This window comes from Triturus cristatus, chromosome 1_2, assembly GCF_964204655.1.
Source record: "Triturus cristatus chromosome 1_2, aTriCri1.1, whole genome shotgun sequence".
NCBI classification, from domain to species: domain Eukaryota; kingdom Metazoa; phylum Chordata; class Amphibia; order Caudata; family Salamandridae; genus Triturus; species Triturus cristatus.
The window spans coordinates 934,960,572-934,975,614 of record NC_140580.1 but is presented as its reverse complement, the minus strand read 5'-3'; the positions used below and the strand labels follow the sequence as shown (position 1 = coordinate 934,975,614).

General features: G+C 47.9%; 1 protein-coding gene across 2 annotated transcripts in view; it reads left to right on the top strand.

The window, feature by feature from the left end:
* MTOR (mechanistic target of rapamycin kinase) overlaps positions 1–15,043 on the top strand; it is a 1,008,697-nt gene that overhangs the window by 968,033 nt on the left and 25,621 nt on the right. For both annotated transcript variants that reach the window (XM_085609875.1, XM_085609873.1), the window contains 2 exons: positions 1,194–1,268; positions 7,324–7,459. In XM_085609875.1, the coding sequence (XP_085466001.1) occupies positions 1,194–1,268; positions 7,324–7,459 (211 nt within the window). The remainder of the gene's footprint in view (positions 1–1,193; positions 1,269–7,323; positions 7,460–15,043) is intronic.

Here is a 15,043-nt window from a genome sequence, read left to right as displayed (position 1 = left end):
GGAAGCTGGAAGCAACAATGCAGTGTCCAAGACTGGACATGTGAAAGCAGTGCACCAGAACCAAACAATAGCATAATGAAACAACATCCCCTGGGGGAAAACAAAAAACCCAGAATACCCCCCAACCCAATCCAGCCCACCCACCCTGAGACACAGCAATGAGGACAGTAACCTAACTCCCACCCCGACCATAACCCCCAACTTACATGACAAAGAAGGAAAAACAGAATGACCCCCACACCCACTCCAACCCCCCAATCAGGCTGAGATTCCAACTCACCCCACCCCGGGAACCCGCAACTAGGAAGGGGGAAGACAACTGTGCAATTTTGAATTATCCCGTGAGGGCATGGCAGGGCTAGGCATACACCCCTGCAGTAAAGCAGGGTGGCCAAGCTTGGGTGAAGTCAGGCAACATTTGAAAAAGAGAAAAAAAACAGTCAATGCATGGCACTTCAGTCATTGTCACTTAGGCGGTCCGCAGCTTCAGACAAGGGTTTGGATGACGGTGACCGGGAGGATTTCTCGAGCTTCTTGGCGAAGGCCAGTGCCTCCCTAGGATCGGGGAAGACGAGGGTTTTTGTGCCCTGGCGGACTCTCAGTTTCGCTGGATAGGCCAGGGAGTAAGCGAGAGGATACTTAACTGTTCCCAATGATCCTAGGCCAGTAGGTGGTGATACACTATACACTGGAAGTCCAGTGTAAAGCTGTAGTGAAGAAGGGGGCGCTCTGTTGTCTAAGATAGTTTGATACAGCTGTATATTGGACATTTGCAGCTTGTCTGTCCTGGGGGGTGTATATAATGGGTGCCTGTGGATTAAGGTACAGCTATGCTGGGCCGAGATACTTGGGTGAGGAACCCGGTCAGAAGATGTCCTTGGATGAGCTAGAACTGCTAGAGCTTGCGGTGCATTGCAAGGCTGTACAGAAGGAGGTATGGCAGCTACCACTTGAGAACTGTGCTCCAGTTAGAAACAGCTTGCCTCTGCCAGGAAGGATTGGGGCTGGACTAGAGGTGCATACATAAGTAGGTGAAGTACAGCTCTCCTAAAATAGAATATGTTGGGTTACCTGGTGAAAACCTGTATATCAGGAACTGGAAGCTTGCTTTTCCTGGTATCATTTGGGGTTGGATGCTACGATAATATGCTGCATACTTTACAGAAGCGCCTGTGTTTGTTTTCTTCTTACAGGTTGCAATGACTAGAGAAAAATTCCCAGAGAAGATTCCATTCCGGCTCACACGAATGTTGACCAACGCCATGGAGGTAAGAGTGAAAATTGATTGAGGGCAGTGGGGAAAAATCATTACTAGAATTCATCTTTGTCTGAAACAAACCTATGTGATATAAATCTGACACGTTAGTGATAGATTCCTTACCTTAGAATATCCCCAGGTGTCAGACTGGATCCGGAAAGTTTTTCTTGCAGTACCCATACGCGCCAGTAGGTGGTGTCATGCAGCTCCGCATCCATCGCTGGCACCCTAAGCGCCGAGATGACGTCACAGAGACTACTTAGGCGCCACCCATGCGTGCTGACGTCAGTTCTTTCTTTTTCCACGCCAGCAAGCGCAGAGCCGGATAGAGCACGTACCTTAGTCACTTTTTGACTACTCTTTTGAGACTTTTGTCTCCCCTGGTGCATGTAGGGATGCCAGGCTTTAAATCTTGTGGGGCCTACCGTCGCAACATGTCGGTGGCGGACCCCCATGATGTTTGCCTCTACTGCCTGGAGACAGAACGTGACTCCCGGTCCTGCCGGGACTGTCGAGCCATGGCCCCGAAAGCCTTGAGGGAGCGGCGCCGGAAGCTGCTGGAGGTCCAGCACTCGTCCCAATGCCTCTCCAGGTCCAGGGACCGTTCCCGGGACCGCTCGCGGGGCCGCAGTCATCGCACCTCGGGCTCCAAGTCTTCGCCCTCGGATTCCAGTAACCGCCGAGATAAAAAGAAGTCGGAGAAGCGTGTTCACTCTCCGACGTCCCCCTGTCGGTCCTCTGATGCGGACGAGGGGGGGACAGGGGTTCTGCCCCTGCGGCTCCCTTGGAGCCTGGGAGACCCGCGGCCTACCTGCCTTACCCGGGTCCGTCGGCGACTCCCGAACAGGTGCAAAAGTTTCTTGCCACCACGGACCGCCTTTTTAGGCCTCAGGCTCCCGCCGGGGCGCCTTCGGGCCCCGCGGTCCCGTGTCCAGATCCTGTTGGCCCGTCGGCACCGCCGGCGGATCCAGCTTCGGCGCCACAGGATCCTACGCTGTTGGCTCCGGCCCCGGCGCTACGAGGTTCGGCGCTGCCGGCTCCGGCCCCAGCGCCACCCTCTGCTCCGCCGCCGCAGTGGGTGCCGTTCGTTCCACCCATGCCCCGGTTCCAGGACCATTTAGTTCCTGCCTGGGATCCGCATTGGGAGACGGCGCCGCCCCGGGCGGCGCCGTTCACGGCACCGTTTGCGACGCCGTATGTCCCTGCTCTGGCTCTGCCACCGCGACCTGTTCCTTCTGCAACGGAGGTGGAGGATGACTGGGAGGGGTCCGAGGACCCTCTTGCCCGTCAATGGGACTTCGAGCAGGACTGGGTGGACGATCTGGAGGACCCCGGCGACCTCTGTCTCTTCTGACCCGGAGTTTGCCTCTCCCCCACCTACAATGGAGGAGGGCGCTTCCTACACGATGGTGCTCCGTCGGGCTGCTGAGGTCCTCCAACTTAATCTTCCTACGGTGGCCCTCAAAACTAACCTCCTTACTGAGGTGCTCCCGACGGCGTCGACTTCGTCGGAGCCACTGCTTCCCTTCAACGATGCCCTCACGGACGTCCTGTTGGGCACTTGGTCGCGGCCAGACACATAGGTCCCTGTGGATAAGAGTGTTGTCAGGCGCCATCGCCCGCCACGTTTCTGACTACTCATCCCACGCCTGAGAGTCTGGTCGCAGAGTGCCTTTACCACGGCTCCATCGGATAAGGACTCTAAGAAGCTGGAGCAGTTTGGTAAGCGATTGTTCTTGTCGGCCAGCTTGGGGCTGCGGTCGGTGAACACCGCCTACTTGTTGGTCCGTTATTCCCATGCGGTGTGGGACACGGTTGCTCAGGTGTTACCTCAGTGTCCTGAGGAGGTCCACGCCTGGTTGCGAGCCACTGGGTTCTTGCCTGACGTCCAGAGCTCGCTCATGGACATGCCCTTTGATTCCACTCACCTGTTTGGCGATAAGGCCGACAGCGCGCTGGAGTGCTTTAAGGACTCGCAGGCCACGGCCAAAGTCCTTGGGTCTTTCCACTAAGAGCCCAGCCATTCCTGGGTTTCGTTCCTTTTGTGGCCAAGGCAGGGACACCCAGGCATGTTCCTTCAACAAGCCTGTGCAGAACCAGCCTCAGCGCGGACGCAGCTTCTGCGGGGGTGGCTCTGGGAATCACCGTGGGGGGCAGTCCACCTCCACTGCTTCTACCTCTAAATCTTCCTAATCCAAGCTTTGTGGAACATCCCACGCCGGTGGGTGGCAGGATCCGCCACCACCTCCACCACTGGTGCGATATCACATTGGACAAGTGGGTGTTGCAGATCATCCGCGGGGGTTATTCTCTTCCCTTTCAGTCCTCCCCTTCCGCCATGCCACCTCAGTGCCACCGCATGTTGGGGATCACTTGCTGCTTCTCCAGCTGGAAGTTACGGCCCTCTTGGCCAAGCGGGCCATCGAGCGCGTTCCTCGGCCAGAAGTAGGACGTGGTTGTTATTCCCACTACATTCTGGTCCCCAAGAAGGACAAAGGGGGCCTGCGCCCCATCTTGGACCTCAGGAACGTCAACCGCTTGCTCTGGAAGGAGAAGTTCAAGATGTTGACTGCCCTCGACCCTGGAGACTGGTTGGTAGCGTTGGACTTGCAGGACGCATATTTTCACATCCCCGTCCTGCCGGCCCACTGGCGATACCTGCGGTTCACGGTAGGCCACGAGCGTTTTCAATTTGCCGTGCTCCCCTTCGGCCTTACCGGCGCCCCGTCGGGTGTTCACAAAAGTGATGGCGGTGGTCGCAGCTCACCTGCGCGGGTCAGGGGTGTCAGTCTTCCCCTACCTCGACGACTGGTTGTTGAAGGTGGGCTCGCCCCAGACAGTCGTCACCCACCTCCAGACTACGGCCGACCTCCTGCATTTGCTGGGGTTCTCCATCAACGTGCCGAAGTCGCACCTGAGTCCCTCTCAGAAGCTCCCCTTCATCGGAGCGGTTCTGGATTGGACGCTGTTTCGGGTTTATCCTCCTGGGCAGCGAGTCCGGGATATTCAGGCTATGATTCCGATCTTTCAGCCTCTATCCTGGGTTTCAGTCAAGATGACCCTCCGGCTCCTGGGCCTGATGGCCTCCTGCTAGTGCAACATGCCAGATGGCATGTGCGGGCTCTGCAGTGGGACCTGAAGTTCCAGTGGACGCAGCATCAGGGCAACCTGTCCGATCATGTCCAGATCTCGGAGGGCACTGCGCGACAATGGCAGTGGTGGCTCATGAATCGCAATTGGGTCAGTGGCAGATCCCTCTTCCTTCCCCAGCCGGAGCACACAGTAGTGACGTATGCGTCCCTCCTGGGATGGGGAGACCACTTGGGAGAGGCAGAGATCAGAGGCCTCTGTGGAGCCGGCGGAGGCCCTGCTCCACATCAACCTTTTGGAGCTTCGGGCGATCCGTCTTGCACTGAAGGCATTCCTTCCCTCTGTCTGGAGAAGTGTAGTGCAGGTGTTCACGGCCATACCACCGCCATGTGGTATTGCAACAAACAGGGCCGGGTGGGGTCGTGGACCCTAAGTCAGGAGGCTATGTGCCTCTGGACATGGCTGGAACATTACGGCATTACCTTGGTGGTTCAACACCTGGCAGGTTCTCTGAACGTCAGGGCGGACGAACTCAGCCGCCGATGCTTGATGGATCACAAGTTGCTTCTGCACTCGGACGTGGTGCAAGGTCTCTTTCAGCAGTGGGGAGAGCCTTGGTTAGATCTATACGCCACCGAAGAGAACGCGCAATGTCTTCAGGTCTGCGTGTTGGAATTTCCAAGGCGGCACTCGCTCGGCGACGCTTTTCGTCGCGAGTGGAGTTGCGGTCTGTTGTACGCCTTTTCGCCTATACCACTTCTGCCCAGAGTGCTGAAGAAGATTCGGCGCGACCGGGCCCAAGCCTTCCTTGTGGCTCCAGATTGGGCACGAAGATACTGGTATCCCGAGCTACTCAGCATGGTGATTGATCCCCCTATCCGACTGCCTCTTCGGGAGGATCTTCTGTCACAGCAGCAGGGGACGGTCCTCCACCCGAACCTGTCCAGCCTCCACATCCATGCGTAGAGATTGAGTGGCGACAGTTGACAGCTTTCGATCTTCCTCCCGAAGTCTGTGATGTCATTCTGCCAGCCAGGCGTCCCTCCACTAAAACGGTATACGCCTGCAGATGGAATAAGTTTGTGGCATGGTGCACAGCAAAGGCTGTGGATCCCCTTTCTGGCCCTCTTTCTGAAGTCCTTCTGTTCCTTCTTTCTTTGGCCCAGCAGGGTTCTGCTCTGGGCACTATCAAAGGTTATCTTTCGGCCATCTCGGCCTTTCTGAGACCTCCAGATCAGCCTTCTCTCTTTAAGTCCCCGGTTGTTAACCGTTTCCTGAAAGGCATTACGCACACGTTTCCTCCGGTGCCGTTCATAATGCCTCAGTGGGACTTAAACCCTGTTTTGACATATCTGATGTGCGCTCCCTTCGAGCCCCTTCATACCTGGCCTTTGCGTCTTCTTACTCTCAAGACGGCTTTCCTGGTAGCTATCACCTCTGCCAGAAGAGTGAGTGAGCTCCAGGCTCTTTTTTCTACTCCTCCTTTCCTTTCTGTTCATCCGGACAAGGTGGTTTTAAGGAACCGTCCTTCTTTTTTGCCAAAGGTTGTCACGCCCTTCCACATCGGGCAGACCATCACTTTGCCCACCTTCTTTCCGCCTCCGCATCCTTCACGGGAGGAGGAGAGGCTCCACCGTCTGAACCCAAAACGTGCGCTCGCATTCTATCTGTAGCGTAAGCGGGTGGATGACCAGCTCTTTGTTGGCTATGTGGGTGCCAAAAAAGGTTGTGCTGTGCACAAACGGACCATCTCTCGGTGGGTTGTTCTGTGCATCAAAGCATGTTACTCCTTAGCTAAGAAGAAGCCTCCTGTGGGGCTGCGTGCCCATTCTACCAGGGCAACTGCAGCCACTACTGTCTTGGGACGCAGCGTTCCCTTTCAGGACATTTGTCAGGCAGCTACGTGGGCCTCGCTGCACACGTTTACCAAGCATTACTACCTTGACAGTCCGGTCCGGAGAGACGGCTTCTTTGGCCGTTCTGTTCTCCGTGACTTCCTGGTGTAATCTTGTTCGCAGACCCTCCACCGGGGTTGGTATTGCTGGGGTATCTATTCTAAGGTAAGGAGTCTATCACTAACGTGTCTCTTTCAGATGCACAAGTTACTACTTGTGTAACAATATATCTGTAAGAGACATTAGTTAGTGATAGATTCCTTACCGCCCCACCCATCCTCCCGTTCTGCGGACTGATTTCTAGGGTTAAGGTCATCCCTTTCAGGGCCCTAGAATCTTGGCACCAGTGGTCAGTTTCTTGCATGGCTCTGCATTCCTGGCGCGGAAAGTCGTGTACAGAACTTACGTCAGCACGCATGGGTGGCTCCTAAGTAGTCTCCGTGATGTCATCTCGGTGCTTAGGACGCCAGCGACGGACGCGGAGCTGCATTACACCACCTACTGGCGCGCAGGGGTACTGCTAGCAAAACTTTCCGGATCCAGTCTGACGCCTGGGGATATTCTAAGGTAAGGAATCTATTACTAACTAATGTCTCTTACAGATATATCGTTACACAAGTAGTAACTTGTGCGACAAGACTACAGAATAATAAGCAGTAGACTTTCATAGAAGATAGAGGAATGGGAAGACTTTATGAGCCTGGGGCTCATTTACAGTGACTGTCTGTAACTGCCAAAAGCTCAACGCCTCAGATGTTCTCCACTGCAAACTCCTTGCTCCCTGATCTGCAGTGTAACTCAATCCCTTGGCATCAGCACTGCCTCATGCTCGAGGCGAGCTATCATTGTTCTGCACATAATCCCCTTTTTTGTGTCGCGGTCAAGCCACACATTTATACTCCAAACAGGGCCCTCTTTTATGCTGCAGACAGGTAACTGATCTATGCCCACATTGTGCTGTGAATGCAAAGAGGCAGTGCCATTAGATCCCTGGCGACTTATGTCATGTCTTCTAGAACATGGACATGTTTAAAGAGACATGCTCACTGAGACTTCTGTTTACTTTCTTGATACCTGAAGGTGACAGGGCTGGATGGGAATTACAGGATTACATGCCATACGGTGATGGAAGTAATGCGAGAGCACAGGGACAGCGTCATGGCAGTGTTGGAAGCCTTCGTGTATGATCCCCTGCTGAACTGGAGATTGATGGACAGTGAGTATTTTGCTCCTTTGGGAAGTAAGATGTGAAAAATAAAAGTTCTAAACACTTAAAATTCAGAGATATGACCCACAAATAAGCTTTAATTATTGTAACTTAACTTTAAACAAAAATACAGCAGCCACCTATGCTTTACGCTGTCAAAGAATACTCTATGGCTGTGGATTCACTTCTGTCTTCTTTTTGAAGCCCTTTGGCTAGGGGGCTTCGGAAACCACTATTGTATTTACAAACACCAATCCAATCCAGGTATGTCCTGCATTCAAGAGTACCAAAAAGGTCCCCACGCATCAAGTTGGAGTCTGTGGGGATTTTCATTTGCTCTTTCATTTCTTATTTTATGTGCTCAGGGTTTTGCTGTTCTTTTGTTTTGGCCAAAAGTATTTTTTCTGGAATTGGGTGGACACAGAGTTCAATATCCTGCAACTGGCTCATTAAGTTAATGTTGCCAATGTTTGGCGGTACTAGGTCGTCATGGTCAGGGGCTTGCTAGGTTTAATGAGCCACATTCTCAGGACTGACTGACTGAATTCTAACTGCAGATTTCGCACCTTGTTCATTTCCCCAGACACCAAACTGGATCCGTTAACTTTTTAATAGCAATTCCCTCCCATGCCGGTTTGTGGTGTTGTAAAGCTGTGAATCAGATCCGTCCCATGTCACATGTGATGTGGGGCCACTATATCTGCCCATTCCTAATATTGATATGTATAAATACCATCTAGACATTGGTGAACTAACAAAAAATGTAATCTTCTGTGGAATAACTGGCTTCCACATCTTAAGAGCTTCAAGAATATTATCCAAAAATATAGCAGGCCTGTGTTTTTTTCACCTGAATTTCATGTGAAGAAAAGATGACCTTCAGCCACCTCAATGTCACCGCCAACTTCACCATAACCTAACAAGTCAAATTCGAAAGTGAGGGCTCCATGGACTGATGCACCTTTGACGAAGGTGTCAAAGAAAACAGATGCCTATCACTAAGTATCCCATCAACCATCCAAGCTGCAACTATTCCATCGATGACCGTCATGACAACGAATACGGCAAAGAAAGCAATGTTCCCAGGCTTTTTTTTTTTATGGAGCCATCCATTGCTATTCTGCCGATAGTGAAACTCAGAGCAGGATAAGGGACAGCAATACTACCGGAACACAAATCTCCAAGGAAAATTCCACCACATCCAGCAATGAAGCTACTGGAAACCAAACTGGAGGGAGAATTCGACCCATATGACTTATTTGGAATGCATACAGTCCAAGACCGTTCAGGGTAAAATACCAGGTTATGGAGGAATAGCATGGTTATACTTTTTCCTGCCACTCAGACTCACTACAGTATCACCCTAATTAGCTTCTTTTCAGAGAAAGAGAGGAATGGCTAGAAAATAGAGTTCTCCACCACCTTAACTGTGACCCTTATGAAGAGTGATACAAGGAATACCAGGAACCTTCAACTGCATCAGTGCCAAGTGAGCTAGTCAGAAACGTAAAAAATAAAATGATGGCCTACTCTACACGCATGCTGCTGAAACCTCTGGCCTACCCATCAGATTAGCTTCAGCCAATACCCCAAAAAGTCCCTTTGCCAACACCAGCCACACCTCATCCAGAGATTCTGCAATCACCTGAAGTCCCACAAAATCTTGCTGGCCTCCTCAAGGCCTCAAAATCCAGCCTCACCAGCACATACATCACCAGGACCTATTCAAGTGGATACATTGGACAAAGAACATCATCATTATTCTGATGAGATGGAGGAAGGAGAACTTTAGAAAGCCACTAGACCTCGAGGAAATGTGTGGGACTACTATATTGCACTGGTAGAAGAATCAACCTTAATTCCACACTTGGATTTACTACCAGATGATGTTGCCAAGTGTTATGTTTTTTTAGAAAAAAAAGTAGATATTCAAATTTACAATGGTAAGTATATTAACTGTTTCCTACACAACTTTCGAGAACCAGCCAGAATGTCAGTCAGAGCCATTTCAATATCGCCTCTTGCAATAGGGAATGAAAAAGATGCGAACATCAGCAACAGTAGCAGCTCTGGTTCTAGGATTAGATAAAACAAGCATTTGCAATGCAATAGGTCGCGCATTTACGCAAGTTTGAGCTATTGACATTGCAAATAACAATGCCTTTTATTTTTGTTTTTGTTTTTAAAACATAAATAAAAGGCATTATAATTTACAATGCCAATAGCTTAAACTCGCGTAAATGCAAGACCTATTGCATTGCAAATGCTTGTTCTAGCCAGTCACGCGAGAGCTTAATAGCATGATGAGGCTTAAAGTAGATCACCTGTATATTGTGACGAGTCCCAAACAGGGAAGAACGTGGCCATGATTATTGAACATCTCTGAGAGATGTTTGTCTTCGGTTGAGAAAATATATTTAATGCATTGTTCCTCATCACGTCCACAGACATGGAAAGCAATGCACTTCGGTGCTAGGCTAATGCGTTTTGGCTGCTTCGGGACTCCTTTTGACTTTTCCAATGTTTTTATTGTATACTGCATATGTTTTGCAAAAATTTAAATTAAAAAACACAATACTGTACACTTGCCAAGGCCAGACCTCTTGGCTTTGCCAATTCTTGTTTAAAGCTGTCCTACCAGCACAGCCGCTACGCTGTTGCTTGCCATTTACACGTTTTGAACTACATAATTACATTTCATATTTTTCAGTTTATTACATTTGATATCTTTTAAGCAAAGGGATATTAAGGGATTTTTCCAGTCAAAACATTTTTAGCTCATTAGAATTTAGGTTCCAAAGTTGGTAATGTTGCTCCCAGGCCACCTCCTCTTCAAACAGAAAATGACTTGAAACATCTCACCAAATAGTGTAAAACACACCGGAGCCCCTGTTTCTCTGCCATGACCGCAAACAGCGGTGTGCGCCTGTGCAGTCGCTGGCTTACAGATTGCTTTCCTGCCCTTTGTCTGGGATGCAGAAGGGGGCCTGTGTATTTGCAGTGTCTGCGGGGACACCACAGGCCCCTTGCACAGGGCAGTGAGTTTGTGTTTTTACCCGATGACGCCTGTAACCAGGACTCTTCGTTTCCAGTAGTGGGCTTTCATTTAACAACCAAGGGCATTCTGGGAGGTGTAATTTGGCTGCGTGCCAGCAAACCAATGGGCCATGCACACCTGAAAACAATTTTGAAATGAAAAGTTCAGGATGGAACTGTTTTGTCGGGGTAATGATCTAGAGCCACGCTCCACCTCAGAAGGTGTTTTATTTTTAATTCAGCATAGTGCACAATTTAATGTTCTATTTGTCTTCTTTCAAGAATCTACAACCTGAAGCATGTCAGCCACGCCCACAGATTAAACCCCACGGGCTGTGATGGCTGGCCATTTTTGGGAGATATCTGTTTTGAACAAATGTAAGCTTCATTTAGAGTAACGCATTGTCCGAGCGCTTGCTTGAAACCAAGGTATTGACAAGCAGCGTTCTTCAAAGGAAGCATGCCTATCCCTCTAGGGCTATGAATGAGACAAACCCCTACATAGAAACCTGTGCAAAGTTCAAAAGCTACTTTTGTCATCTCGTCTTCTGCTGCTTCTACCGTCTGGATCAGCTTTGTTATTGGAACACAGTAGTTCAATAGCTCGGGGGACTGGAGCTCGTTGAAAAAGTAAACAAACATTCCCTTTCGCTGTGCACGTGACAGGGAGGGAGGGAAAGTGAAAGCGCGCCATGCACGCGTTGTGCTGAAACAAGCCATATGCGTGCACATCTCCTGTCCATACGCGTGCACATCTCCTGTCCCCCTTCCAACGAAAAATCGATAACAATAGATCTCACCAAGCGAGCAGCGCATGCGCTGCGTTGCTAGGCAAGACCTAAAAAATAAAGCACCAAAGATATCCTGTTACCGCTACTAGCTCACCCTAAAGGGGACTTTGTGATCAATGCAAGCTGCCCAAAGGAGATCCAGAATCCCTGCACAGCCCCTCCGGACAGGGGATGTGGGAGAATGGACACTTTCAGCAAGAGGATTTCTATGTGGTAGCCATGTCAATTAGAGCTGCGAACACCATGGCAGTCCTAGGCAAATATGTCTACCAGATGTGGTCAGACAGTACTTGTCTTGGCTTAAGAAATAGGATGCTGGAACAGTTTTCCGTGAAGAAAATAAGGCTTCCTATGGCTTTCATAGGTGCAGCAATGGATGTGGTGAACCAGGATTCAAACAGCTAGCAGGGGTGGCTGCTCTCCATAGACAAGGCTGTCACAGATCAACTTTCTTCAGCTCGGAAGTTCAAAACAGTATTTAGATTATGGCATTCAATTGAGAGTCCCTATTTCAAAAACATACAGATAATGCCTACTGAAATATAAAATCTAACCCAGACATTGCCAGATATCTTGGGGTATTACAACATTCTTCCTTTGGCCCTTTTGAAGGTAGAGACCACAAAATTTACATCTCATCGCTCAAAAGAACAAAACATCCGACAACTACTGTACTTGTCTAAAAAGGAAATAAATCAGAGATTGCATGCAAGCACCATGATAAGGTATCACAAAGTGCAAAGAATTCCACGAGGACTAAGAATACCACTTAAGCCATCATTATGCAAGAATGTGCAGAAATTTAAGGACAGATGGTTCGCCATATTAAATAAATGCTCCCTGGATCTGATTTGCTAATAATAGAGGAATTATCTAGTACCTTGGAAGATCTGGCCAAGGAAATATCAACCATTAAATCAGAACTTAGTGATTCGATGTCCATAGAAGATTGGGATAAAGAGCTAAAAAATATCAATGAACAACTAGCCAAACACACCCAGGAGGTAAATGAAAGAAAGATCCGAAAGTTCAGACAAGACACCATTGATTATAAACTCGGGAAAGTCTATACATCGGCAGAAATCTACGCTGGGAGAAGACAAACGAAACCATATGTCCAAAACACAGATACCGCCTCAACAGGGAGTTATGCCTCCAACAAATCTAGACAGACCACAGAACTGCCCACAACATCAGTAGCAAACAACACCCAACAGCAACCTTCAACATCTAGAGGGCCTTTTCTAGAATTAGGCCCCACCGAAAGAGACGACCCAGGCGGAGCGAAAGAGAAAGAGAAAGAACAGTCACAGCTAAGAAGGACAAATCCAAAAAATTAGCATACCTGACAACCTTGTGATCAATATATCCAATTACCATTTTACAGATCTAGAAATAAAAACTTTACAAAAGGGAACATCGTTTGTACCTACCACGCACACAAACGCATTGGAGTTGGAAATTAGTTTCTTTAAACTAATGAGAAAAATGAGACTCCGACACTTCTTTGACAACATTGTGGATAACCAACAAAACACAGAAAGAGACCAACTAATGGGTTTAAAAACAAAGATCACATTCATGGCCCCTACAAGCCACAAAACCCTAAACATATATGAATCCTTGGTGAAACAGGATTTAGCTAAATTGGACTTCAAATCAACACCCAAACGACATATCCTCATCCCAAAAAGAATATGGGATACTCAAAGGCATAGCTCAGAATACATCTATAATATGCCAAACAACAGACAAAGGAGGAGCACTGGTGGTACTAAATACAAGTTTTTACAATGATCGAGTAGAAGAACAGTTGTCGGATCAACACACGTATATGAAACTCCACACCAATCCCACAGATCAATTCATGGAAGTTTTAAAAACTATAGTGCTAAAAGCCCTAGACCAAGGTACAATTAATGAAAAACTAAAAACTTTCTGATACCAACTAACCATAAAAGTCCAGCCTTATACATGGTACCAAAAATTCACAAAGACCCTGTTAACCTGCCTTTTCGCCCCATAGTTTCCACCAGAGGAAGTTTGCATGAGCCCACAGGGAAATGTTTAGATCGATATCTACAGCCCACAGTGAATAAAATGAGAACATTTATTAAGGACACAACCGACTTTCTGACCAAGATCAACCAAATCATAATCACTGAAGGAGAGAACGTCATCATGGCCACAGTTGATGTGAAGTCTCTATATACTTCCATTCCCCACCAAATGGGGATTGACGCAGTAGAACAGGTAGTATTACACTCAGATTACAATGAAGAAATGCAAATATTCCTCATGGAACTTTTACAATTCACACTCATGCACAGCTATTTTAAATGGAAAGATCAGTGGTTTTTACAAATAAACTGAACATCTATGGGCATTGTGCAGCACCTTTGTACGTTAATATAGTCATGAACCAATTTGAAGAGACGCACATCTTGTCGACACCGGCATGGAAAAAACACACCAAAATGTTCTTGAGGTTTATTGACAATGTTTTTATCTTATGGAACGGACCAACCTTGGAACTCGAAAATGAACTCAATAAACTCAATTAAATTGATGACAGAATACAGTTCACCCATGAGGTTCAAAACCAATCCGTAACATACCTAGACGCAAGAATCACTAGAACAAACACCGGCTTCACCACAGATCCAGTCAGAAAAACAACTGACAGGAACAACACCTTGCAAAATGAAAGCTTTCATCAACTAGCATTAAAACAACATCTGCCCTACTCTCAACTATTACGTATAAAAAGGATCGTTTCTGATCCCTTGATTAGCACAGAGCGCACTAATGAGATGATACAACGATTTAGACAAAGGGCATACCCAGAGGAAATATTACAACAAGCAAGAATCCGTAGTCAACAAAGACCAAGAGAGCAATCGTCAACTTGGAAAGAGACACCCACTCAAGAACACCTAACCATAGTCTCTAAATTTTCAACAATGAGCCAAAAGTACAAGAAGATTATCAAAAAACATTGGCCAATCCTGACACTAGAACCGGATTTCAACAACACATTTGATGTAACACCTATTTTTGCATATACCCGTGGAAAAAACATTGGGGAAATCATCAGACAACCCGAAACTCGAGCCATTTCCAAACCATACAAAGGTACAGTTCCTTGTTGGAACTGCAACGATTGCCATAACGTCATTATTGGATCAAATATACCACATCCAATGAAAGGACATAACATCAAATTCAAAGTAAATGCCACGTTATTCAACAAACATCATTTATCTAATTAAATGTCCGTGTGGGAAGGTATATGTGGGACAAACGGAAAGAAAACTAAAAACGTGTGTCAATGAACACAAAAGCAAAGTAAGGACAAAACAATTGAAGTCTACAATAGCACACCATTTTATGGAAGCCAAACATAACATCTGGCAACTGAAATTTTGCTTTCTGGAAACTATCGAAAGAAAAAAGGGCAGGGCTAATCATATTTATCTTCTACAGAGAGAAAACTATTGGATCCGATATTTGAATTCACTCAAACCATATGGGTTAAATGATCGGATGGAATTTCTATGTTATTTATAACCTACCTGCAATCTCCCAGACATTTCCTGAAGTTAAATGCACACATATAATTATATCACCATATCTGATAGAGACTACTAGCCGCAGATTCCTTCACGTAGAATTATCCCCAGGCGTGAGACTGGACCCAGATTCTTTTTGCCACAGCATCCCTGCGCACCAGGGGGCGGGGCGACACCACGCGACTCTGTCTAGG